General features: G+C 38.0%; 1 protein-coding gene across 4 annotated transcripts in view; it reads right to left on the bottom strand.

The window, feature by feature from the left end:
* Positions 1-27,256, bottom strand: part of ADGRA3 (adhesion G protein-coupled receptor A3) — a 122,880-nt gene that overhangs the window by 17,674 nt on the left and 77,950 nt on the right. For 2 of the 4 annotated variants that reach the window (XM_036852555.1, XM_036852558.1), the window contains 6 exons: positions 23,210-23,371; positions 20,645-20,848; positions 11,523-11,736; positions 11,103-11,311; positions 2,259-2,383; positions 1,063-1,186 (listed from right to left, as the gene is read on the bottom strand). In XM_036852555.1, coding sequence (XP_036708450.1) covers positions 1,063-1,186; positions 2,259-2,383; positions 11,103-11,311; positions 11,523-11,736; positions 20,645-20,848; positions 23,210-23,371 — 1,038 coding nt within the window. The remainder of the gene's footprint in view (positions 1-1,062; positions 1,187-2,258; positions 2,384-11,102; positions 11,312-11,522; positions 11,737-20,644; positions 20,849-23,209; positions 23,372-27,256) is intronic. The other 2 variants (XM_036852556.1, XM_036852557.1) reach the window with 2 other exon arrangements.

Raw genomic sequence — 27,256 nt, 5'->3', positions numbered from 1 at the left:
ACACAATGGAATATTTACTCAGCCATAAAAAAGAAGGAAATCCTGTCGCATACTACAACATGGATGAACCTTGAGGACATTATGCTAAATGAAATAAGGCAGTCACAGAAGGAAAAATACTGCATCATTCCACTTATATGCGGTATTGACATAGTCAAGCTCACAGAGACAGGAAGTAGAACGGTGGCTGCCAGGAGCTGAGGGGAGAGGGAAATTGAAGGTTGCTGAGCTGTGGGTATAGTTTCAGTCATGCAAGATGAAAAAGTTCTAAAGATCTGCTGTACAACACTGTCCTTATAGTTAATAACTGTACTACACACTTAAAAATTTGTTAAGAGGGTAGATCTCATTATGTGCTTTTCTGCAATTAAAAAAAGTTAAATAAATTGCCCATAGAAACACTGGAAACTAGAGCTGAGATCCAAATCTAGGTAGTCTGAACTCAATACTCTGTGACACTGCTTGCCATCATGTACACAGAAAACAGTATGCAAATAAATAAAATTTTACATATTTCCTATTCACATATTAAAGTTTTGATTTTTTATACTTATACTGCAAAAATACTGTTTACTAAGGCTACATATGTAATAATTTATTTGGAATTAAGAGTTGATTATATTTTAAAATTCTTTATATGTACCACATGTAAAAAGTTTCTCATTTTTATATCTTACAGTTAAAATTTTTTCTCATTCCTATTATTTTCATAAATAGATAAAATAATTTTTAAAATCCTACTGTCGGAAAATGTCACTTCTCTTTCAATCATAGTCAGGATTTTATAAATTTTTTAAATTAAATGTTTGGCATTATAACAGGCATTACAAGTAGCACAAAATTCCCCAAGATAAAATGACAAGCTCCATAAGTCATATATTCAGTTGTGAAATGATAATTCAGAATTTGAAGTATACTGGTAAACTGTTTAAGTGACATACAGTTTGACTTTAATTAGCTAAAGAAAAAAGCTTTAAAGAAACAATTTTCCTTTTATAGTTAATGAAACATGAAATTTCTAATAGCAATTTTTTTTCATTTCAGTTTTTTACTTTGACTTACTGCTTGGCAGACGCTGGCATTTCTAGTTTGAGTTACTCCTCCCACAAAGATCACACATGTCAGAAAAATATGAAAGCATAAGTTCACAAGCATGTGCCAGCCTTTGAGACTGATTCTAATCAAACTGTTAAAAGAAAAGGGAAAAAATAAGACCCCGGTTAGTATACTTGAAGCTGGACATCTTCAAGTTAACATTTCCAACTCATAAAAGGCCAAATGTAAATAAATGTTTAAACATTTTATTAAAACATATTATCAGACACACACACACGCACACAGACACACACAGGGTTTGAGAAATCACTCAGTACAGTTTCTTAACATTTAACTTTGCAGTACAGTAAAAAAGACAAGTCAAATGGAACTACTACATCCACTAAAGGCTAAACAAAATCTCCATAATAAGAAATATGTGGGCTTTTGTTAGTTACAGTGTCTTATGACAAATGGATTACTTGTTTGCTTCCCAGAGATTTCTGCAAGGTGCCAATCTCTATTTTTCCTGACTTACTAGGATAACATGGTCTAAATGCCCAGCGCATTTCTTCCTGGCCTTTCATAATGAAATGCTGAAGTCTTTCTTTTTTATATCAGAATCTCCTTGTTTCTTAACTAAGTATCAAGAAATGTCACATATGTCCAGCTTAAAGAGGAAAATACATTCTAGCAAAACATCTTGTAAAGTGAATTTCTGCTTAGAAAATCCTTTCAGTTCATTATTTCTCACCATAAAATAAAAATTTCTGTAGCTTTGCCTCCAATTAACAAAAACCATATCCCACACTTAAATGCCACAGACATTCTTAAATGCTGTCTATAAAAAAGAATATCACAACAGGCAAGAATTTATAAAACAGAAATGATACCACAGCCTGGTTCTGGGAGACACATCTGCAGGTAACCAGCCTCCACCGCATCTCCCCCCCATGCCCCACCCCCCAGCCACCAACACATACTTCCCATATTCTTTCCCAGGTACAAACCCAGCAAAATGACTGAGTGCTGTAGAAGATGAATTTACCATCACAGGCACTAATTATTTATGTCTTGAATTGCATGAAGTGAAGAAGGCCTGTAGGTGTTCTGAAGTAATCGTCCTTACTTTGGAAGGATAGCATGGTATTAAACTCAGTTTTATCCTAATTGAATGTGAAATAAACTCCACAGACCTCTATTCACAAAGTGTTATTTCTTACCTGTGATGGTATATGTAACTGACGATGACCACTAAGAGGCAGAAGAGAAGAATGACAGCCGTGGTATAGACCACAGGGTGCAAGAGATTGGCTGCCTGGGTATAGAGTTCAGATCCCGTCAAATCCTGAGGGGGGAAAATGAAAGCATTATTCTAGGAGCACTTCTCTGGACATCTAGTTACTGAGATTTTCTCAGTGACTAAAACCTGCTGATAAACAGAACTCTGGCCCTTACATCTCTTCATTTTATTCAAGGACTATGGTTCATGCTATTTTCCTCACACATTACTTTGCCCTCCTAACTTCCATGTGTTAACTACTCATGCAGTGTGTGTATACACATACACACACACTCTTGTCTTACCATGGACCATCTGCTTTACAAATCTGAATACTGACTCTCCTATGAGGGTAATGGGGAGAGAACAGCAGTGATTTAGAAGGGCAACCACAGACTTCATCCTTTTTGATGCTCTTTCACCCCACTTATCACTCTGTGCATTCACCAGCTGATAAGGCACAAAGCAGCAGTATCTCCAAGTCAATAAAGCCTAAATAGATCTCTCTAACCTCTCACAGTCAAGTTCAAGCAAATATGAATGGACCAGACACGGTGCAAAGCACAGGGACAGAGTGGTAAACCATGGTTCTTGCCCTTGAAGAGCTGAAAGTCACAGGGCACTCAGATGCACAATCAGATCACAATAATGTTTGATGAACATAAGACCAGCCCGGTGATGGGAGCAAAGAGGTCAAAGATCAGTTAACAGTAAATAATAATAGCAAATCACTTACATAGCATTTGCTATAATCCAGGCACTGTGCCAGCACCTTACACACAATAACACTATGAGCTGGGTATATTGTTAGCCCCATTTCACAGCCTGAGAAGCTGAGGCACAAAGAGGTTAAGTGCTGGGAAGGAGGATTAGATCCAAAAGAGCTTGGTTACCAAGGCTGTGATCCCAAAACCAAGGCAGACAGTACCTTCCTAAAATGAAAACAGTGGATAGCTTAAGGCTTCCTTCCTTATAAAGGACCAAAGCAGGCTGGGAGGACACCTGCACCCAGGCTGGACAACCAGGGTTTCAGGGTCAAAGCTGTAGATTCACCAGATCCTATCACTAAGCTCTCTTTCTAAACTGATTCTGAAAGCTGCAAAAAGGTCAGCTGAATGTGGGAAGGCGTTCACAATGGGTGTATCTCCAATCAGGAAGTTCTTGAGACAATTCCTGAAACTAGAAAAACTAGATGAAAGACAGGAGGGAATGGGTGACAGACAAGGACACTGAAGACGGGCTCAACGGAGTAGGGAAGGAAGCAGCACATTTTCCCATAGAAGAATCAGAGGCTGACAGTGTATAATTACAGATCCAGAAAGATCCTATTAGAACACCTTAACAAGCCCCTCACCGTAACAAATTACGAACAGAGGCCATGGAGCCTGACAAAAATCAGAGTTAATGGGAAACTGGAAGATACAACACAGAAAACTGCATTCCAGCCCAGACACTCGACCCCACTGTGATGAGTCTCGAACATATAGTTCATCTCTTTATTTGATAAATGTTAACTGGGTACCCACCATGGCAAGGCGCTATGCCAAGCACTGGGCATCAGCTAAACGCAGGACCCTCCAGGGCTGACAGTCTATAAACTAAGACTCGAAAAGGAAGATACAAGACAAAAGCCTACCGCCACCATTCTGAACCTCCCCTTGTGAGATGCCCGCGGGATCGGTCTATGGTACACAGCTTCAAGGTACTTGCATTCTGCTAAAAGTCCAGAATATTAGAGGAGAAATTAAAAAACTACTAGGGCAACTGGAACCAGTTAGATGCTAGCTGGAGTGCACACATTTCCCCTCGCTTCTATGAAAAGCTCCTCTTCCCATGTAGACTAAATAATTGAGGATAAACTTTCAGTGTCCAGAATGTGGTCTCTAGACTCTTTCCGTGCACTGCCTGCTTTCCATTCCTCCAGGAAATGTTCAAGAATACATCACCACTTACTAGCTGTATGATTTGGGGCAGTTACTGAGATGGAGACACCACAATTATCTCATCTGGCAGGGTCTGGGGAAGGGGCAGAAGGTGTGTACGCGTGTCTGCCACAAGCCTTTGCAGAGAATAACAAGACACAGGCGGCTGGATATTATCTCATAAAACATCAAAGTGCCAGTTCAGTTCTCAAAATATGTCATATACAATATTTACATTTAAAAGAAATCAGTTTTTTTGTCAAAAGCCAAATGGATGTGATATAGTATGAGAAAGAAGCTGGATGTTGACACAGAGGACCCAGACTCTTAAAATTCCAAGTTAGGGCTGGAGGAAGGAGCAAGTACTATTGACTGGTCACACAGAGCACTGCTTCTGCACGGGCATTTTTGTTGTCACAACAAACTGAGCTTCCCAAGTGAAAGAGAACCTCTGCTGAGAAAATGACCTTTGGAAAGGTGTGAAGAGTCAGAGAGTAAACCGTTTAGGCTTTGCGGGCCAAGAGCAAAATCGAGGCTATTATGCAGGTACTTGTTAACCACTTAAAATATAACCATGAAAAAATTAAAAACCACTCCTAGCTTTCCAGCATTTAGAACATCAAGCAAACAAACAAATGGCAGCTGACTGGAACAGGCCTGTGGGTCAAATGTCTGCCAGGGTTTGCAGACCCCCTGCCCAGTATAAAGGAAACAAATCAAGTTAAGAAAAACCTCCTATCGTGATGACAAAAATAAAAGAGAATACTATTTAAAATAACTGCGAAGATCGGGATAGGAGAGAAGCTAAGAGAAGTTAAAGAGTAAAACAAAAGAGGTAAAGTAGAAATCCGAATCAAAATGATTTGCAATTATATCAATATAATTGATATAATATAGGTCAACAATATAGGCTTTGTGATACTATAATGAAAAGATAGGTGAATGGGGTCAAAAGGTACAGATTTCCAGTTATAAAATAAAGTCCTGGCAATACAGTGTGCAGTATGGGGACTATAGTTAATAATACAATATTACATATTTGAAAGTTGCTAAAAGAGTAGATCTTAAAAGTTTTCATCACAAGAGAAAAAAATTGTAACTGTATGGTGATGGGTGCTAACCAGGCTTACTGTGGTGATCATTCTGCAATGTAGACAAATATCAAATCGTTACACTGTATACCCGAAACTAATACAATGTTCTATGTCAGTTATACCTCTACTTTAAAAAATACAGTATCTACCTGTACAGGGAGAGGAGGTGACATCTCAAATACCCTCAAATCCTATAATTTCACTGCTACCTATGATTCTTGCTTTCACTCTCTTTTTTCTTTTTAAAGATTACTGGCAACCTTTTGGTTTTTTTTTTTTTCCTTAAATTTTATTTATTTATTTATTTATTTATTTATTTATTTATTTATTTATTTATTTATTTATTTATTTATTTATTTATTTATTTATTTATTTATTAATTAATTAAGGCTGTGTTGGGTCTTCGTTTCTGTGCGAGCGCTTTCTCTAGTTGTGGCAAGCGGGGGCCACTCCTCATCGCGGTGCGCGGGCCTCTCACTATCGCGGCCTCTCTTGTTGCGGAGCACAGGCTCCAGATGCGCAGGCTCAGTAATTGTGGCTCACGGGCCCAGCTGCTCTGCGGCATGTGGGATCTTCCCAGACCAGGGCTCGAACCCGTGTCCCCTGCATTGGCAGGCAGATTCTCAACCACTGCGCCACCAGGGAAGCCCTCTTTCTCTTTCTGTAAATGAAATCACTTGTATTAAAAAAATTACCAAATACATGGTCCATAAATGGCCACTAGGAGACACCCATGAGAAAAAAAGTAGAAGTGTCATTCAGTTTGCAATATAGTGATAGATAAGATAGGAAAAGTCTGTGCCTCTGGTGCTCACTCAACAGTCCATCACTAAATGGTGATTCTAGTCACTCTCTTCTATATGGTGCAAAGTTTAAGAAAATAGGCCAGAAAACGGAAAGTAAAGTTTTCCACCAAAATAAACTGCATCAATTCAGAGAACATTAGAATACCTGAAAGTATGTTAAAAACTGCAAAGATAGTTATTATTAAGGAACCGAATAAATGGAAGAAGAGTTTTTGAAATTCTTTGTTTACTTGACAGAAATTTACAAGGGTTTACTTTTAGCCTGAGAATTACTAAATATAAAATTACTGGCAGTTTTAAATAATTCATTATCATCATATCAATAATAAGAATAATTATATATCAGTAATTGTTTAAACTCACCAGGATCTGAATAATGGAAGGAAGTCCAAAGAAAAACATCTCAGGGTACCCTCTGTTTGTCAGAGTGTAAGTATTTTTAAGAGTTTGACAATAAAATAAAATTTTAAAATAGATCTGAAATCAAAAATGTAAAAAAACCCACAAAAAACAAAAAAAACCCCGAGACTATGACGTCTATGTTGCTTTTAATTTTTCCCCCAAGAAACAAAGCATAATTTAAAGATTTTAATCCTCCTACCACACACCATACACAAAAGTCAATTCCAATCAAATCACAGACCTAAATGTGAAAGGTAAACCACATTTAAAGCTTCTTAAGGCAAACAAAAGAAAATATCTTCATGATCTTGGGGTAAGCAAAGATTTCTTAAATAGGACATAAAAAAGTACTACTAAGAAAATTTAGAAAAATTAGAAACTCTGCTCATAAAAAGACAACATTAAAAGAAAAAGGAATAAGGCATGTGTATAGACTGAATGTGTCCCCCTCACAAAATTCGTATGTTGAAATCTAACCTCCAATGTGATGTTATTTGGAGATGCTGCCTTTGAGAGGCGATTAGGTCATGAGGATGGAGCCCTTATGAACAGGATTAGTGTCCTTTTATAAAAGAGATACCAGAGAGTTCCCCTGCCCCTTCTACCATGAGAGGACACAGAGAGAAGACAGCATCTATGATGATCAGGAAGCCAGCCTTCATTAGACACCGAATCTGCTAGCTTCTTGATCTTGGACTTAATTAAGCCGCCAAAACTGTGAAAAAAAAATTTCTGCTATTTGTAAACCATCTACTCTGTGGTATTCTGTTCTGGCAGTTGAATTAATTAAAACAGGCATGAACTGGGAGAAGACATTTGCAACACATAAATCCAACAAAGAGCTCCTATTCAGAACTCATGAAGAATTCCTATAAACCAATAAGAAAACAACAGACAACCAAATTAAAACTGGCAAGACTTGAGCAATAACTTCACAAAAGGGCATACCCAAACTGCCAATATGAAAATGAAGACGTACTCAACATCATTAGTCACCAAAGAAAGGCAAATTAAAACCACAATGATCAATCACAACACAACCACTAGAAGACGAAAACTAAAGATTGACAATATCAAGCATTGACAAGGATGTGGAGCAATTAAAACTCATTACTGGTGAGACTGTAAACCAATAGAACCACTTTGGTCAATTGCATGGCATTACCTACCAAAGCATATGGGTGCCTACAACCTAGCAATTCCACTCCTGAATGCACATGTCCATCAAAAAACATGTGCATGAATATTTACAGCAGCTTTTTCTTGATACCAGATCCTTGCAACAACCAAAATACCCACCAACAGTAGAATGCACAAATTTTGATATCTTTGCACAATGGACTACTATGCAGCAAAAAAAAAAAAAAGAATAACCTGCTGCCTCATGAAAAAACAAAGATGAATCTCACAGATGTAATGATGGGAAAGAAACCAGACACAAAGAGTGCATGCTATACAATTCCACTTATATGGAACTGGAAAAACTTATCTACAGTGATAGACATCAGAAGGGTTATCTCTTGAGATGACAGTGGAAATTAACTAGAAAGAAACATACCAGAGCTTCTGAGTGCTCAAGTAAAAGTCTTTATCTTGATGGCAGCTAAATATGTGTTCACAGATAAAAATATCATCAAGCTATATAGTTAGGATCTGTGCACACTGCTCAATTAGCTCAATTTAATGAAAAAAGGAAAAAGTGTTGGTCCCCCTTTGATTACCAGTTCTACTTCAGATAATTTATCCTGCAGATTTTCTAATGTGCAAAATAATTTTGTACATGGAAATTATTGGAAACAAACAAAATTGAGGAATATGCAAATAAATTATGGTGAGATCATAAAATAATATTCAGAGGTGAAAAAGAATGAGAAAGCTCTTTAACACTGATATTGAAACTTTCAGAAAGGACATTTAGTAGTGGGATTAAGAAGACATTTCTGGAGCCTAAATTCCAATTCCAACACTAACTATCTCTGAAAACTTGGTCATGGTCCTTAGCCTCTGTATGCCTTGGTTTCTCCACCTGTAAACTGGGGGTAATAATAGTAGCAAACGAATGCAAAACAAACGAATGCTCTCTGGTTTCATGTATTTCTAGGTGAATACAATAACAAAAGGGGAATCAAGGTATAGTGATTATTTTATCTTCACTACTATTACCAATTAAGTAGTAAGTACTATCATAAATAGTTTGGCCCTACTCATTCAGTTTTTTTGTTCCCTACTGACCCCAGCTCCTTGAAAGTTTCTTGCTCAATTGTGTATTTCCGATCATATCATTCAAACAAACCCAGTTTCTGCTTAACTTTTTTCTTTGAGAACTTGGGATATAAATGGCTATCGCAGGATGTCTACTGAACCAAACTATGGTATCTATTCGAGATTTACAAACAAATACATTCTTTTGTATCATATTTTAAATACAAAATTATTTAAAGCCAGAGCAGGAAAAGTTTTATGGGCTAGCTGCCAAAACAGGAATTTAGACTTGCTATATAAAACCCAATATTAAGGCAGTTTTCAAGAAAAATAGGATTTTACCTATTGTTCAAAATAGTGTCAGGCAAGGAAAAAAAGATGTTGACTTCTAATTTTTTAAAGCTATTTCTTCTATCTTAGGCATGACTTATTTAAGAGTAGGTATGACTTCATTAACTTTGCCTTCATGTTTCATTAGCAACTCCAAAAATCCCATATACTAACTTTATTACAGTTTTGTCAACAATTTCAGATACATTTCACCTTGCTGCCTCTAGGTGGCATAGCTATATTTAAGAAAAGCAAAAGGATATTCTTTGAAAATAGAAAAAGATCTTGGTGCTATTTCTTAGCTTTAAAGAATTGTGTATCACATTTTTTTAAAAGATTAAAAGTATGAAAGATAAAAGAATAGCTTATTCCTTCAAGAAAAGGATTATACTAATTTAAATTGTTGAAAAGAACAGCTAGGAAGTTCAAAAATAGATGTTTTAAACTGGTATTAAATTAAATAAAAATGAAAGTTTCACACGGTACAGTGTCATGTCTTTAACAATGAAGCTTATAAAATGCCTTTTGTGTGTGTCTGCGTTTCGTGTCTCTTGCCCAACTTTTTCTAGTTAACGACTATAAAAACTTCAGATGATGCTGCATCTCTGTTACTTCTCCTTCAGTACTTCTCAGTTTCATGTTATTTTATAATCAAAACCTGAATGAGAAAACACTTTCAAACTGAAAGAGAAAATGCTTCATATTTTAATTACTGCTTCAAGCTTTCTTTGAAAGGTGACTACAAAACAACAGAATGTGAACTTACAGAAACCAGACTCAGACTTACAGAAACCAGACTCAGACTTACAGAATCAAACATCTATTTGTGAAGTGAGTCCTAAACTATCAACACTAACTTTAAGCCCCAAAGGACAGATGACTGATATAAACACAGCTGAGTCTTTGCTAGTGTAGACCCTACCCACTGTCAGCTGGGCTGAATAACACACACATTAATCCTTCTGCCCTGCCAGATAATCTACTTACTCCTCTGCCTGTTTGGGACACTAGGTAATGTATCTTAAGTTGAGCAGCAAGGAGAAAACCAAAACACAGAATTGAGGAAAATCTACTCTAATTCAAGCTTGCTTCAAGACCATTTCCAGTGGTAGGCGCTCTTTTGTCTTTTTAAGAAAATAATACTTCACTTAAAGTAAAATATATCACGTTTCAAGATTATTTGGTGCTTTGATAAAACACTGTCTAGATGAGCTGGAGGCAGAAATCAGAATGCAGGCGTCCTCCCTCCCAGGCTAGCCTCAAGCCATTGCTGGGAAATGTCCTTCACAGTCACCAGTAATTCCTTCCACTATGCTTTGAATGCATGTATACATACTCCAGGATGTTAGTATCTTATAATAACCACAATATGAAATAAAAACTAGCATGGCTAATTTCATAATTATCAACTTAGGAATCAGATTCACTTAAATGACTCATTAATAAAAAGATCTGTTCCTATACATTAATAACTGGTTATTCTACCAAAGATTAGTAGACATGAAAAATGGTAAATAACACAAGACATTAACTTGATGAGCATTAAAATTGAAGATATTTGGGTCAATACTGTCACTTGCAGCAACTAAACTGAAATTATCACCATTACTCTAAATTCAAAAGGAGTCTAAAGATTATGATGTGTAGTGGGATAAGGCACTAGATGGCAAAGAAGGAAGATCTCTCACTGTTCATTGTGCATCTTTGGGCAAATGAGTCACGCTTTCTGGGTTGAGAGTTGGACTGCATACACCCAAGATGTTTCCAAATTTTAAGGTCAAGGTCTAGTTGAATGGATTTGCTTAAAAAGTTTACTGAAAATTCCTATGCCAAATTCAATCCCATACATTTCACTTCGTAGTAACTCAATTTCCCTTTAAACTCAGAATTATACCAAAAGTCGCCTCTTACTTAAAGAGAGCAATTTATGTCAAAAGTTCTAAAAAAACAATCTTCATTTGAGCTTAACTACGCGTAGGGAAAAATGAGAATACTTAGTGTTGACGCATAACGTTAACAACTGCCGTACCATTAAAACCGCATAGTTACTAAGGGAGTAGCACTGAATGGCAGTGATATTTTCATCTGAGCAGAGTATACGGCACCCATCTGACGTCCAGCCTCCTTGTCCGTTCAGCAAATCGAAATCCCACTGGGCGGCCACAGGATCCGCTCCGTGCGCAATTCGACGCAGGGTCACATTAACAGGGATGTGGTGGGTGTCAATGTTCACACCATCTGGAGGAAATGGGAAATAAAAATATTTCTTGAAACAAACTTCATAAACAATTAAATGTCAACTTATCCACGAATGGGAACTCTGCAAATACCTTTTCTTCACTAGTGACTCATTAAAATGAGAAGGAACAAAAATAAGCATCTTTAGGAACAGGGCATGATAAAGTCGTATTGTCCAGTGACTATAGGATGACATATGCCACAGACGAACCTATTTTGGTGAGAATCACTGGGGTAACCACTGTACGCCGTTTTCCATCATCGGCCAAATTTGTTGAATTCCCGGTGGCTGGAAAAAGCTTTCCATTGCGGAATGCGATGAGTTGAAGCTTATAGAGAGAGTCATCACTTGGTCTGACTTCTCTTTTTTGCTTTGGTGAGAAAAGGGAAGGAGGAAGCTGAATAGAAGCCTCTACAATAGTATTCTGAAAATATATTAAAAAAAAAACAAAAACAGAAACAAAGAAGAGTTGCCATATTAGTAGGTAAAAACCAGGAATATTTTAGATAGTTATGAATGTTGTCTAGTTATATGCTGAATATAGTTTTTAAATGTAGGTATGTGAAATTTAATAGTTAGAACAATTTATCCGTTAAGTGAAATGTCTAAACATCATATAATAGCATAGAACAAAAGAAGTAGAAAATGAAGAGAAAAGCAAACTATATTTCAAAGCGCTAAAGTAGTGAACAAGGGATTATTTCAAACTATAAAGTGAATTTTCCCGATAATGTACATTGCTGAAGTAGAAAGCATTAAACAGAACAGGGATCCCAGTGATCACTCTTTATGTGAATTTTACAATGACAAAATATGGTAAATGAGCACAAAGGGAGCATATCACAAGTGTGAGTATAATTAATTTGGGCTTATGAAACTTCAAGGTGATTTATGATGGATTCCAACTGTCAAACGACAGAAGAAAGAAATTATACACAAACATAATAGAAGTTTAGATTCAGCAAACTTATTTTAGCAGAAGACTGAGACTAAGAAACACATCACATTTAGGAAAACACAGTAACAAAGAGGAACAAGTGAAAATTCTGGCTGGGCACTGAGTGTTCTTCAGATTTCTTTATTAGGGATTTTAAAATTATAAATTATTCAGCATTTCATAAAAAATAAATCTGTACACCAGGGAGGCAAATAATGATCTAAAAACGTCCTTATTTTAAAGACATCACAAAGCCGCTCTCTTGGCACTCACTTCTCTCTCCAATCCAACATGCACGATGCCAACAGAATTTCCTCTTCAACAAATCTGTTGTTATTTCAGTTCAAATAACACCTTGGTCCCCAAATGTTTAGAAACTATGGCCAAAAAATCCTAAGTATGCCATATAACTTGGCTAATTTCCTGGTCCCAACTTCATCCCCTAACACTCCCTACACCACAAAACTGGACCACACTGAGTTTATCACTTTTTGAAACCTCCTTCTTTTTAAATGCCACTGTGCACGTGCCAGCATCTCCGGCTGAAATGCTCCATGATTCTTTTACTTGGTAAGCTCAAACTGGTCAGATTTGATTTTCAGTAAGTTAATTCTGCTGGCAATGCAAAGGATAGAGGATCGGGATGAAAAAGGCTGGCAGCCAAGAGAAGGACGCTGCAAAGTTCTATAAATAGGGCTTTTGGTGGGGGCGGGGGGGATGACTAATTACACGACTCCTCCAGATACTGCTTTTACAGGTAGGTGCCCCCTCTTCTAGACTCACGCAGCATTCTGCACACAGCTCCATGATAAGTAATACTTAAAAGTAGCACTGTGTATCTCACTGTCTGCTCCTCTTAACTAGAGTAAGAGAATTTTTGAATGCAGATAATCTCATTTATCTTTGGATAGCCTATGTTAATAATAGTTCCTGGCACTAGTATTGGATAAAATAGCCCATTGTTTATGAAATTAATGAAAGTCTGTGTGCCATTTTTTTAAAAGGTTCTTCTGAAGCAAATGATCGACTTCAGAATTATTTTTTAACTGCCGTGCTTAGAACAATGTTGTAACACAGCAAATAACCAGAAATATCTGTTGGAAAAAAGTATTTCAGAAGTTTGAATATTGACAGTTGATCATTACTTTTAAATTGAGGATGCCAAGAAAATATTCAGTAGAAATATTTCACCTAAGAAAACATATAAAAAGGTTTCTACTATTCTCACAAATATAACTTGATAGGAAGACAAAGTTTATTATAAATTCATTCACTAATATAGTATATTTCTATCAAGTATATAAATTTCTCCTAAGTATATAAGGATGCATGAGAAAAAGGGAAAACATCAGTAGATTGATTTAATTAGAAGGTCAAAATCCTGAGGAACTGTTACATACCAGACATTTATTAAGCTTAAGTACTTTAAAATTCATAAAATGATTCTGTTGTGAACACAAAATAACTTGAAAACAAAGCGTAGCTCTCTGGGAAAGTTTTATAATAAATCAAATTAATTTAAAAAAAGAAGTCATACTTTACTTTCTAAAAGAGCTGAAAAAGGAAATGACAACTATAATTTCTAGAAGCATAAGCTTTTTTTCTACACAAATTTAAACTTGTAAAACCATCCCAACAACAACAAATGAAAAACCTCAGGTGTACGGACAGATCCCTGAGAGATGAGAGCTACAAATTCAAGGCTGTTAGACACTTACGACTTCTAAAACATCTTTCAAAGTCCAATAAAGAATATTACTAAATAATCATTATAGGTTCCCTGGGGTGGCTGGAAGTGCTGGAAAAGCAAACTTCACCTATATCAATAATATTTAATTTTTATAGTAAAAAAGTATTACTTGCATATTTAACCTCCTTAAAAGAAGTACTGATCATTTATTCCAGAAAGCTTGTAAATCTAATGAAAAAAATCACTAAGGAACACATTTGTTACATTTACTGTGACTATACTTTTTGCCAGTGAGCCTGAAAACAAGAACACAAAGGTAATAATTTCATTTAACCATATATTCGTTTTTAAATATATGGATTACAGCAAAGGAAATAGATATAAAACATATGAATTACAGCTAATAAATCAGAAAAATCTCTCCTAAAAACCTCTGGGGAACCCTCCTACACTGTTGGTGGGAATGTAAGTTGGTGCAGGCACTATGGAAAACAGTATGGAGGTTCCTTAAAAAACTAAACATAGAGCTGCCATATAATCCAACAATCCCATTCCTGGGCATGTATCTGACAAAACTATAATTCAAAAAGACAACCTGCACCCCTATGTTCATATTCATAGCAGCACTATTCACAATAGCCAAGATATGGAAACAACCTAAATGCCCTTCGACAGATGAATGAATAAAGATGCGGTACATACATACAATGGAATACTACTCAGTCATAAAAAAGAATGAAATAATGCCATTTGCAGCAATATGGATGGAACTAGAGATTATCACACTAAGTGAAGGAAGTCAGAAAGAGAAAGACAAATACCATATGATATCACTTATATGTGGAATCTAAAGTATGACACAAATGAACTTATCTATGAAACAGAAATAGACTCACAGACATAGAGAACATACTTGTGGTTGCCAAGGAGGAGGGGGAGTGGGGAGGGATGGACTGGGAGTTTGGGGTTAGCAGATGCAAACCATTATACATAGAATAGATAAACAACAAGGTCCTACTGTAAAGCACAAGGAACTACATTCAATAACCTGTAATAAACCATAATGGAAAAGAATATAAAAAAGAATGTATATACAGGTATAACTGAATCATTTTGCTGTACAGCAAAAATTAACACAACATTGTACATCGACTCTATTTGAATTAAAAAAAAACAACAACTTTCGGAAAGACATGTTTTTGGTGTCTAACATCTATTATTGAAGGCCATATGCCACCCATGGGGAGAGGAACATGGGATCTGAAAGAAGAAACCAGAATTTGGATCCCAGCTTCACCATGTAGTAGCTGCTTAACACTGCACAATTTTGTCAACCCTGTGAGTTGCATCTGTCATGTGCAGCTAATGATCTTCCTCACAAATGATTATGAGGACCAAAGGGGATCATGACCATGGCAAGCACAAAAGGCTATGGAACTGTGGGTGGTATTTTTATTACTATTTCAGGCATACCTCGTTTTATTGCACTTCACACAGATAACTGCATTTTGGGGGGCAGGAGGTGGTTTTTTGGTTTTTTTTTGTTTTATTTTTTTAACAAACTGAAGGTTTGTGGCAACCCTGTGTTGTCAGTTAGCGTTTTTTAGCAATAAAGTATTTTTTAATTTAAGGTTTGTACATTATATTTTAGGCATAATGCAACTGCACACTTAATAGACTACAGTATAGTATAAACATAACTTTTATATGTACTGGGAAACCACAAACTTGTGTGACTCGCTTTATTACAATATTTGCTTTACTACAGTTATCTGGAACCGAACCCGCAATATCTCCGAGGTCTGCCTGTACTGCCACAGTGTGGCAGGTCATTATCTGGAGGCTGGGGAGAGAGAAAAATGCCTTAAAGTAATTGACTTACCAACAATCATCTAAAACCTCATATTGTTTTGACTTCTACAACTCAGCTTTAGTTTTAACTTCAATACTAAAAAATTGACAAACTATACACACATGAAATAATGTTATCATAGAGCTCTAATCATGAATTTATTTGCTGAATTCATGCATATTTCCTTATTTAGAATGACACTAAGAAGAAAATGATAAGTATCATAACGGATGTTAACTCAAATATTTTCACTAGATTTTAACAGCATTCCTTACGAAACAATCTGGACTTCTGACATTACATAATTAATAAATCAAAATTTTCTGAAATCCTAATTTTGTTTAAGTCTCTAGAATTCTAACAATAAAATTAGAATGGGTCAAAGAGCCAGCTGATTAAAAACAGTAATTTGTTCATGTCTCCTTGACTATCTACTCACTAGATTTTAAACAGATAGATGTTATGATACATCCTAATTATTTTCTTGTGTATAATTAGTTATTAACTGCATTCCACCTTTTGATTATCTCACCGCTGAAGATGAACAGGGATTATGTTTGCCTTTAGAATTTTTTTTAACTGACTTTCTTTGCGAATTAAGTTTGGCTGTTAATTTTTGTTCAACAACATTTATTGGATGTTTCATTCCTCTATACATGGCACTGTGCAGAATCTAGAGATATACAATGAAATAAGCCATGGTCCTTGCCCTCAAGTATTAAAAATCTAGCAAGGAAAAGACAACAACAATAATAAAACAATAAGAGCTAACATTTATTAAGTGCTAACCCTGTGCCAGGCACTGTTGTAAATGTCTACATATTTGCCTCATTAAACCCTCTCAATAACCCTTTGAGTTTAGTACCACTTCATGATCCCTATGTAACAGAAAGGAACTGACATTCAGAGAGGTTAAGATACTTGCCCAAGCTTGCACAGCTTTTAAGTGGGGGAGCCGAACATGAACATATTTAGGTAACCATGTCCTCTGGCATCTCACTATAACTCAACTCACCAGCATACCAGCTTCTAATTATTCTGGACAACGAACAAAGCACTATAGGACTAACAGGCAATGATGAATTCTGTCTGAGGAAGAGAAGGAAGCTGCCAACCGAATGGAGTCTTAGAAGACAGGAGCAGGGATCTCCCCAAGCAGGGGGGACACTGAGGGCATGAAAAAGGGCACATATGAAGGCAGGAAGTGTGACGATGTATATGACTGGCTTGGAAATGAAAAGGACTTCAGTTGGGCTAAAGCCCTAGATGGGATGAGAGAAATATGGGATGCATAAAGAAAACCTGATTTCTAAATTCCAGTCAAGAAAATTTTAAAGAACCAATTGTTTCTGGCTACATTAACAGCTGAATTCAAAACACCAACAGCTACTAAAAGCTCTTAGCAGTTAATCGAAAATAGGTAATATTTTTGGATGCTAACAAATCTGAATGATGGTAGCAACAGTGGAAGGAAGCATTTGGTTAAGAAAAAAATTAGATTAGGTGCTGTAAGGGTCAGATGACAGGTAATTCAATCTCCAACTGGCTGAATGACTGAGGCCAGGCACTGGATTTCATCAATGAATCAAGCACTAGCTCTGACCTCGAGTAACCCTCAGTCCAACGCAGGAGCTGTAAGAAACCCATTTGGCTCCTGTGTGTAACACGCAATGACAGAGATCAGCAGGGTGTTATGGGCAAAGCGAGGAAGAGAAATGAAGATGAGGATGGAAGAAGCGAGGACAGACCAAACGGTATTAGGTAAGATTCTCGAAGGTGACATTTCTGCTGTGTGTTATCATAAAACCAAGGAGCTGGGGAGGGGAGAGGAGGAGAAGGGGTTCTAGTAGAAGAATGAGCATGAGCCTGGCCTAAGAATGGCCAGCAGTTGGAAGAGACAACAAGGGAAGTTTTCTGTTACTAGACAAGGGCAGATAAATGCCAAACGATGAAGTTAACTGACAGCCAGCCTCCAGAGGGACACCAAGCCTCCAAGGGACACCATTTATCGTGGGATCTGCAAGGTCCCTTTCCATGTTGGGTAGATGCAGGGATAATGTTCACAATATTAACAATCTGAGCAGCTTCCTCAGAGGGCAAGTCTTGTACAGGACCTCTGCTCTGTAGGTACCAGCCCTTCAGTTGCTAAAGGGTGGACAGACTGGGTCGTGTTCCTGGAAGAAGGACCAGGACGCCAGCTGAGGAGACTCAGGGGACTGGGGCAGCAGCTATTCACTAAAGGGTAAGGAAGTACTTCAATATTTTACTAATTGGTATGGTTGGATTGGTACGTGTTGGCTGAAGACTGCCCTAGGCAGACCAATCTGTATGAAAAGGATGAATTTTTAAGAAAAGCCTGGAGGCACAGAGACTAAATAGGAGCTCTCACGATAGCATGGGCAATGCAGAACGGCAGTCCAATCTGGGCTGTGAAGGTAATAAAGACAGGACAATAGAGATTCAAGAAATATGTAGAAAGCAACTCAAGCTAGGCTCCTACTGCTAAGGACTGTCTTTTTATGGGTTTAACTTCTTACCCTAGCATGTTCTCCCATCCAAGGGTAAGGCAACCAATTATGAGATGTTCAAGATGTCTAGTTAGTATATTCAAGGCATTAAAAAAAAAAACAGGCAAAAAGAGTAAAAACTGCCATAGTATAAAGTCTACAATGTAAAAGTTTCCTGTTAAAATGCTAAGGCATTTCGTACTCTACATTACATTAAAATTTTTAACTAATTTTGTGTCATGAAGGATATGTTCCTTTTTCACTAGGTTTAAGCATGTCCATCTATAAAGCATAATAGTGTGATGTGTCCCTGGTTTCTGGCCACCAAGATGATCTTAAAATGATAGAACAGGGCTTCCCTGGTGGCGCAGTGGTTGAGAGTCTGCCTGCCAGTGCAGGGGACATGGGTTCGAGCCCTGGTCTGGGAAGATCCCACGTGCCGCGGAGCAACTAGGCCCGTGAGCCACAACTACTGAGCCTGCGCGTCTGGAGCCTGTGCTCCGCAACGGGAGAGGCTGCGACAGTGAGGGGCCCGCGCACCGCGATGAAGAGTGGCCCCCACTCTCTGCAACTAGAGAAAGCCCTCGCACAGAAACGAAGACCCAACACAGCCAAAAATAAATAAATAAATTTATTTTAAAAAAATGATAGAACAGTATGAAATTAACAAATTTGAGAGTATTCATTTAAAGCTTTCTACTTCAGCAGGTAGAAACTCTCCTTACCCAAAGGGATAGGTTGTAAAGTTGATGAAATGTTGGGTTTCATCATTTTTAATTTCTCTTAGACGATCATCTGAGATAGAAGGGTTCATCAATTTTAAGTATTCCTAAAAGACATACACCTCTCATGGGCTTGTGTGTGATGCTGTTTTGATGCCTTTTGTGGTATGTTTTTACCAATAAAAAAACACTCTAAGGAAAGGAGCAGGCATTAAGGAGTAGCATCGCTAGGTGCATCAAATACTCTCATACAGCCAAGAGTAACGAATCTTGCCAATTTTCCTCTGAATATACGGTGTCAAGTAAATATATTATCATTAGACATTCTGACATAGTTGAGATTGTCTTGGGCAGTGGGGGAAGTTGGACTATTATTAAATTAGGCAAACTGGCTCTCCTTATGGAGGTCACCAGGGTAAAGTATGACAAAATATTTAATTCTTCATTCATTCGTTCATTCAATATTTGAGCCTCCATAGTGTACCAGGACACCTAACACCTATTTCATTGATTATTATGCAGGCATTAAAATGACTGGAATACTGTTTGTGATATAATTCAGGAACAAACCAGAAACAAAGAAAGCACTGTGTAATTATAAACTACCAAAAACATAGTTACACATGGCCACACAAAGCTCAACAGAAAATCGTGATTCCATTAGGGTGTTCAAATTGTACTTTCACCGTTTGCTTCAATGCAGTTTAATGAAACACGCCTGAACCCCAAATTTTAAAAATCAATAAAAATGCTTTTAATTTTGCGTCCTGCAATAAAACACACAATTTGTGAACACACATCACATGCTTGCACTTCTGTGCCAAAAATCTTGATCTACAGCTTGCCTGATTAAATGCCTGGATTTTCCCATTAGGTCCAGGAGGCACAGAGTCAAGGGCACACAATACTTTTAGGAGGTCTACGAAAACGTTTTTCTTTAAAATCAGAAGCATAAAAATGAACTTTAAAGTCAAAGAAAATGTCTTAATATGTAATATTAATATATTCATCTTTTTACCACTGCAGTCGTAAAATATAATTTTGACATATTTGTGTGGAGAAAGGGGACCAGAGGGCAAAAATGTCTAGGCCCATGAAAATCATGATGTGTCCCTTCTTGGTCTAAATTTCTTTCAAAACAACAGCAAAGGCAATACCAATATCCCCTCCCTCCAAATAACTTTTAGTACGGTTATCTTTGCAAAGCAAAACATTCTGAGTACGGTCATTCTCCATATCCACAGAGGACTGACTCCAGGATCCCCTCGGATACCAAAACTTATGGATGCTCAAGTCTCTCACGTTAACATGGCATAACAGCTGCATATAACTAGGCATACGTTCCAGTATACTTACTTTAAATCATCTCTAGATTACTTATAATACCTAATGCAGATGCTATGCAAATAACTGAAAATACAATGTAAATCCTATGTAAATAGTTGCCAGCATGCAGCAAATTTAAGTTTTGCTGTTTGGAACTTTCTGGGATTTTTTTTTTTTTGACTGAATATTTTCAATCTGCAGTTGGTTGAATCCGCAGATGCAGAACCTACATATACGGAGGGTCGACTGTATTCTAATCTAACTGTAAAGCCTTAAATGATTACAGAATATAACGTACCTTCAGAGCCAGACTTGAAAACGTATTTGAAACGTTGCACTTAAAGCTCAGCTGTTTATCCAGGTTTCCATCCGGATCCCGCCTCCCATAGTCAGAAAAGCCTGTCCGGTCAGTAGCTGCCACTTTCTGGAACACGGTACATGTCATCCCAGTGAAGCCAGCAGCCTTGATGACATAAGCTTCCAGAGCAATATTGGGTGAATACTTCAAAAGTCAATCAAACAGGAGTTATAAAAGATTTATAATATGGGAAAAAAGCACTTTCAAAGAGTTTCAAACACAAAACACTATACATAAGCTAGAAGAGAAAGCTCACGTTCTTACTAAACAAAGACACTGTAGATAACTGGCAGAATGAAAAAAGACGCTGGAAACAAAAGGATGTCCTAAAATAGAAAGATACCCATGAAGAGGAAAAGAGCAAGTCCCAAGGTATGGAAGATCAGATATAAATGAGAAGTCAATTTACAATAATTTGAAGAGTACGCTGCAGGAAACTATAAGCTGAAAATGGAAGTGTCTTACTAAAAAAAAAAAAAAAAAAAAAAAACCAAGCTAGAAAAATCAGTGGACCCCCTTAATGATCATAATACACTTTAAAAGTTGCTTCATTCAACACTTCATGCCATCTTCACTTTTTTCTTTCACGGGAACAACAACTCTTAGCATTAAGTTTCACCAATAAAATCTTTATACAGACTCGCTCCAAAGCTGTTTCTTCAGAAAAGGAAGGGAGGTGCTAGGCCAGACAGAAATGAACAGATTTTAAAAGCAAATTAGGCCAGAAAATCACCTGAAAAAGATGGCACGTGCCCCAACAATTTTAAGGAATGCAAGAGTGAGACTGAACTCGAGGGTCCACCAAAATGTACGGCCTGCCGATACAAAGAGCCACCAAGCCCCTGTCCGGAGGACTGCTGCCACCACTCCCTCTGTGAGAACCACGACAGAGAGGGCATGAGAAGTGACAGGCTGACGGGTCTCTTTCACATCCAGCAAGATGACAGCATGTGCCGTAGATTTCAGGGACAAGATGACATCTCCTTCCTTCAAGGATGATTCATTCTATGCCTACTATAGAGGCAAGGCATCACTCTAAGTACCATATGTGGACGAAGTCCTCTTTAAAAAATTTTTTTTAACATAGGACTTTTGTGTGACGCATCTGAAATCTACTGGGAAGATTAAAATTTTTAAATATAAGAAGGCAGAATTTTCCAAGTACCATATATGCACAATAGAAAATAACTGGTGGCTTCCTAAATTTTTAAGACTAAGGAATCTTTGCATTAGCTTTTGTCCCACAGATGACATATTGAGAAAAAACGTACTAAATTCAATTATATTTCGCAAATTATATCCGAAATTTTTTTGTCAATCAAAGACATATATAATCATGATAAACATGTGAAACCTCAGTTGAAAGAAAGAAAACTGCCATTTTGAGGTGGCCTTGGAGGCATATCATAAGTAGATATACAGTTTCTCAGAAACTTTTTTATACTTTGAAATGGTGTGCAAATACCCACTACACTGCCCTCTATTATATCCTTGGGTTCTCGGAAGAACGAAGGAAGTTCTCTGTGCTGAGCAATAAGCAAGGCTGAAGCACAGGATTGAAAATGGGTCTAAATGACCTGGAGGACCAAGTGTAGCCCTAAAACTGGCAAGCTCATGTCAAGTAAGATCATATGCCTGAGAGGGCAACTTCCCTGAACTATGTTGTCAAGACTGGAGTCATGCTAAGCCTCCATTCTGTTTATTATTCAGGAAAGTAATCCTAAACGTAACTGAGCAAAAGGACCAATAAAACACAGTCTCATCGAAAAGGTTCCACTGATCAATGGAAAGACAGCAATCTTGAATTGTGTAAAATCATAGGAGGAGGTACAGAACATTCGATGGACCCATTCAAATAGTTAGAAAGTGAAAATCATGGGCCAGATCAGAATATGACTGCTAAAAGAATAAAGCATTATTTATTATATTTACTACGTTTGTCATATTTACCACATTTCAGAACAAAAAAGGGAAGCAGTACACCAAGAAATTTAGGACAAATAAAACAATACTATTTAATGGAGTGATTATTACATATAAATAACTCATTATCCCAAGAGTGAAACTGACTGAAAAATGCCCATAGGTTCAGAAGGGTTGGGGGGGAATCCTTGTTCCCTTTTGAAATTGAAACCTGGGCAAGAAATCAAGCACTGTCTCAAAACATCCTTCAGGGACGGGAAAAGAATACCAGCTAGGATGGACAGTGGGTATGTGACAGGAGGGCAATTCTACAGTGCTGTTATTTGTGTTGTAGCAAGTTTCAGAGGATGAGATAGTGCTAACCGTTCAAACTACAAATTAAGATAGCACTTTCCAGTTACCAAGAACACAGACCATTCAGAGGCAAAACTCTCCCTTAAAATGTCTGAGAACAAGAAATTCTGTAATAATCAGCAATAACAAAATACTCACCCCACAATGGGGAACAGACTTATCTCTTTTGAGTTAGAGCTGCTTTAAATGAACCTTTTCCTTAGAATCCTAGGCTAACGTTGCACTTACTGTTGAATAAACATGAGCTCCGTTTGCTAGCCGGTACGTGGCAACGCGCTGTAGACACTGAACGATCCTACTGCAGGCTTTAGCTTCCCTCTGCGCCAGCCCCAGGACACGCTCGTCAGCCAACATGATGTTACTTGCAATGTCAACCATCACGTCACCGAGCTAGCAGGCGTGCAGGAGAGAAAAGGAAGCTCTTTAAAGCCAACACAGGCGGCTTTACATCATCAAAATCCTAATGAGACACCAAGATGGGCCTTCAGTCTAAATTTTCATGTGAAAACCCAACAGGCATTTGACTTGCTTCTCATTAAAACATCTCCAGATAGGAAGAGCACAGTCAGTTATAACCATTTGGTAATATTTAGCTCAAAACAGTGCACGTAAGTAACCGTCGAATCATTGGGGGAAAGACCGACATGCAGTACTCAAACTGATGAAGGATGGGGGCGAGGGGGAGAACGATGATTAAATTAATCAAGGGGAGGGAAAAGACGTCATGTGATTCTCAGAATAAAAAGATCTCGACTCTGTCTGGAAAAATACTTATCTTCTTTTTGCGTGTTACTTAACATTATTATTAAGAAATATTTGCCACACATTGTCAATCGACTATACTCCAACTTTAAAAAAATTTTTTTAATTAAAAAAAAGAAAGAAACTTACACTGGCTCCCTCTTTAGTATCCTGTCATGTTCAAAACTCTAGGTATGTCCAACTACTGCAAGTTCCCCATACGCGCTGGGCCATCGCACGTGTCTATACACATGTGGTTCCCTCTACCTCGAATGAGCTGCTTCTTGCTTTCCTCCCAACTCAAGGGATGGTTTAAGACCCAGTGCCACGAAATAAATGGATCCTAAGAAGTGTCCACTTTTCCACCACTTGTTTCGTTTCATTTACTGAGTTCTTTTCATTAGCTCAGTTCATAACTTACAGATGTAAACATCTGTCGGGAAATGCCAGTGGAATGTTAATTGGCCGTTGTTGATGGTGACTTGTGTGTCCCATATCAGAGAAGTGCACTAAACAAACAGTCCAGGCTAAGGAGGCAGCCTGTTGTCGAGGGGGTTTGCTACTGAGCAAAATGTTCACAAGAGGGAGAGCCATGGCAGAAAGAACACAAGCATTCCAGAGGTAGCACTGGAGGATTTACAAACTGGCAGGTCCTCTAACCAAGAAAGAAGCATCAAAAGCCCCAAAGCCAAGCCAGAAAGCCAAGGCCGTTTCAGCAGATCTTTTGATCATCCCAGAAGATCCCAGCTGAGCTTTTCAACCCTGTTCTGCCTCCAATACTCTTCCCAGAGTGTGTAATTATGACAGCTGAGAGGGGTTTGGAAAAAGTTCAGTCCTTTCCACCCATGGTTCACTTCAGGAACAAGACAAGCCTGTGGAAATCCACCAGATCCCATCCCCGGAGGCTTGGAGTGAAGCAACTGCTGTAAGAACAGGGGAAAGAACAGAACCGCAGATCCTGGCCGCGAGCAGGGCAGGCACCTCCCATACCTTTCTTTATTTGTGAAATAAGGATAATAACCATCCTGTCTTTTCTGCATGTTGTAAAGATTAAGTTCCACTAATAACTATAAGACTCCTGAAACCATGCCTGGCACATGGCAGGCACTCAAAACATAGCTCTTCTTGTTATTTTTATTGTTTTTCATTTTCATTTCAATCCCAAAGTAAGTCTCTTTGAGGATGACAGGCTCTAGAAGAAGTGTTAAGAGGGGTACATTTTTAAAGTCTATATGTTCATACATATAAAGAGGAACGATGCATCCAGCAAAACTGCCACTTCCTCCTCTGAAAAGCCCCACCGCCTCATCCAATTAAAATATAGTTAACTGACTTCATACTGACCTTACCATCGTGTGTCACAATTCTGTCCTTATTTTAATTCCAATGTAAACATCTTGGGGGCAGGGACAGCACAACATCCTATTTATATCCATACCCTTATTCATTAGTGTAACTAACTCTTCGTATAAAAGCCAATAGCTGTACAATATCCATTCACTCCCTGACTAAATATTTATTGAGGACCAAGGTGAGCTAGACACTGTCCCAAGCAATGGAGATTCAGCAGTTAAAGAAACATAAAAGATCTGTTCTGGAGTTTATACCTAGTAAAGAAAATATATAACACGCAAGTAAATACATTTTTAAAAGTTGACTAGGTTGTGATACCTGCAATAAAGGAAATAAGCAGAGTAGTATATGATAGATAGTATTGGAATATAATTCAAAAACCCTATTCCAATAGACTCACATATTCTCAAGAGGCATTTCACCCAAACCCAAGACACTAACAAGATCAAACTCTGTAGAATCCTGAGTCTGTTCATTTGACACAATTTTTGAAAACATCAACATCCCGGAACATATTCCTAAAAACAACAGGTATGAGGGTAAATTTCATTTTAACAGAAGCCCTTATTTCTGGAGTTATGAAGACAAGTAGTGTGACTCCTGGATATGTCACTCAGCCATTTATGCAGCAACTGAAATAATAATTGCCACCTCTTAATGGGAATTCAGAGTAGCTGGACTAATTTGGTTACGTTTTTATCTCTTATTCTTACCTTTTCTTATTTCAAATTTGTATGTGAAAATAAATAAAAAAGAGATGATGCGGTAAGATATACCTTACTGCAGCGGTCCCCAACCTTTTTGGCACCAGGGACCGGTTTCGTGGAAGACAATTGTTCCACGGACAAGGGTTGGGGGAGGGGATGGTTCAGGTGGTCATGCGAGCGATGGGGAGGGATGGGGAGCGATGGGGAGGGATGGGGAGCGGTGGGGAGGGATGGGGAGCGATGGGGAGGGATGGGGAGCGATGAGCGATGGGAAGCGATGGGGAGGGATGGGGAGGGATGGGGAGGGATGGGGAGCGATGGGGAGGGATGGGGAGCGATGGGGAGGGATGGGGAGGGATGGGGAGCGATGGGGAGGGATGGGGAGGGATGGGGAGCGGCAGATGAAGCTTCGCTCACCTCCTGCTGTGCGGCCCGGTTCCTAACAGGTCTCAGACCGGTACCGGTAGGCGGCCCGGGGGCTTGGGGACCCCTGCTCTATAGCTATAAGAAAAGAAATGACCACTGGCTGCAAACACATAAAAGATAAAATACAGGAAAATACCAATTCTCCTCTGAGGCACTACTCAAATATTTCTGTAGTGTTTAAAAAATGAGCACAAGTACAACTAGTTTCATAATTTCTTTATAAGTTTTACATGTATGGGTTTCATGAAAATCCAGCATGAGACCTGACTGATACATCATCTCTTCTGAAAAACTATTTTGTGATCAAAGAACTACAGCTATGGGTCACTAGATAATGCCGGTAAAGGAATTTAACATGCGTTAATAATTGTAAAGAAGAGAAATATCTCTAAGAAGGTACAGAGCTAATAAGAGTGGTTGCCTTAGCTGAGAACAAGCTATTTTTCTCATTATTTCATTACAAATGGCTAAGAACTAAGCAGAGGGATTTGTTGCCAATATATTCCCTAGGGCAGGTAATCATGAAATGCTACATGCTTCTGTAGCTTGGTTACGCAAGTAGTTCTGAATCCTTCACAGTGGCAAAAAAGGGACACAGAAAGGATAACAGTGCATGAAAAATTACACTGGATTTAAAAAGTATTCCTGAAATCTGACACACAGATATAGTTTAATAAGTGCAACCAGCCTTAGGAAGCACTGTACTGCTCTTTGCCCGCATTCCCTGAAGGCCACGCCAGCCACAAAAGGGTCAGAAGGAATCACGCACCTGCTCTTCCACCTGTCACACTAAACGGCGAGGATCAAATGAAAACACTCTGAACACACTTTATCCAAGATAAAAGGATAGAGAAATGAAAATGCTACATTAATAACAATGAAATTGTTAAATGTCATCTGCTGTAAGAGACAGAATATTTCATGTTCTTTTCTATATTCATGTTCAGAACCCTGGGCAAAATTAGTTCAAAAATCATCTGTAAATTTCATGAATTTCTGATGTTAGTTCATGAAACACACAAGATAATACATAGACTAAACTTGATGA

Source organism: Balaenoptera musculus, chromosome 5, assembly GCF_009873245.2.
Source record: "Balaenoptera musculus isolate JJ_BM4_2016_0621 chromosome 5, mBalMus1.pri.v3, whole genome shotgun sequence".
NCBI classification, from domain to species: domain Eukaryota; kingdom Metazoa; phylum Chordata; class Mammalia; order Artiodactyla; family Balaenopteridae; genus Balaenoptera; species Balaenoptera musculus.
This window is presented reverse-complemented; position numbering and strand designations above follow the sequence as displayed.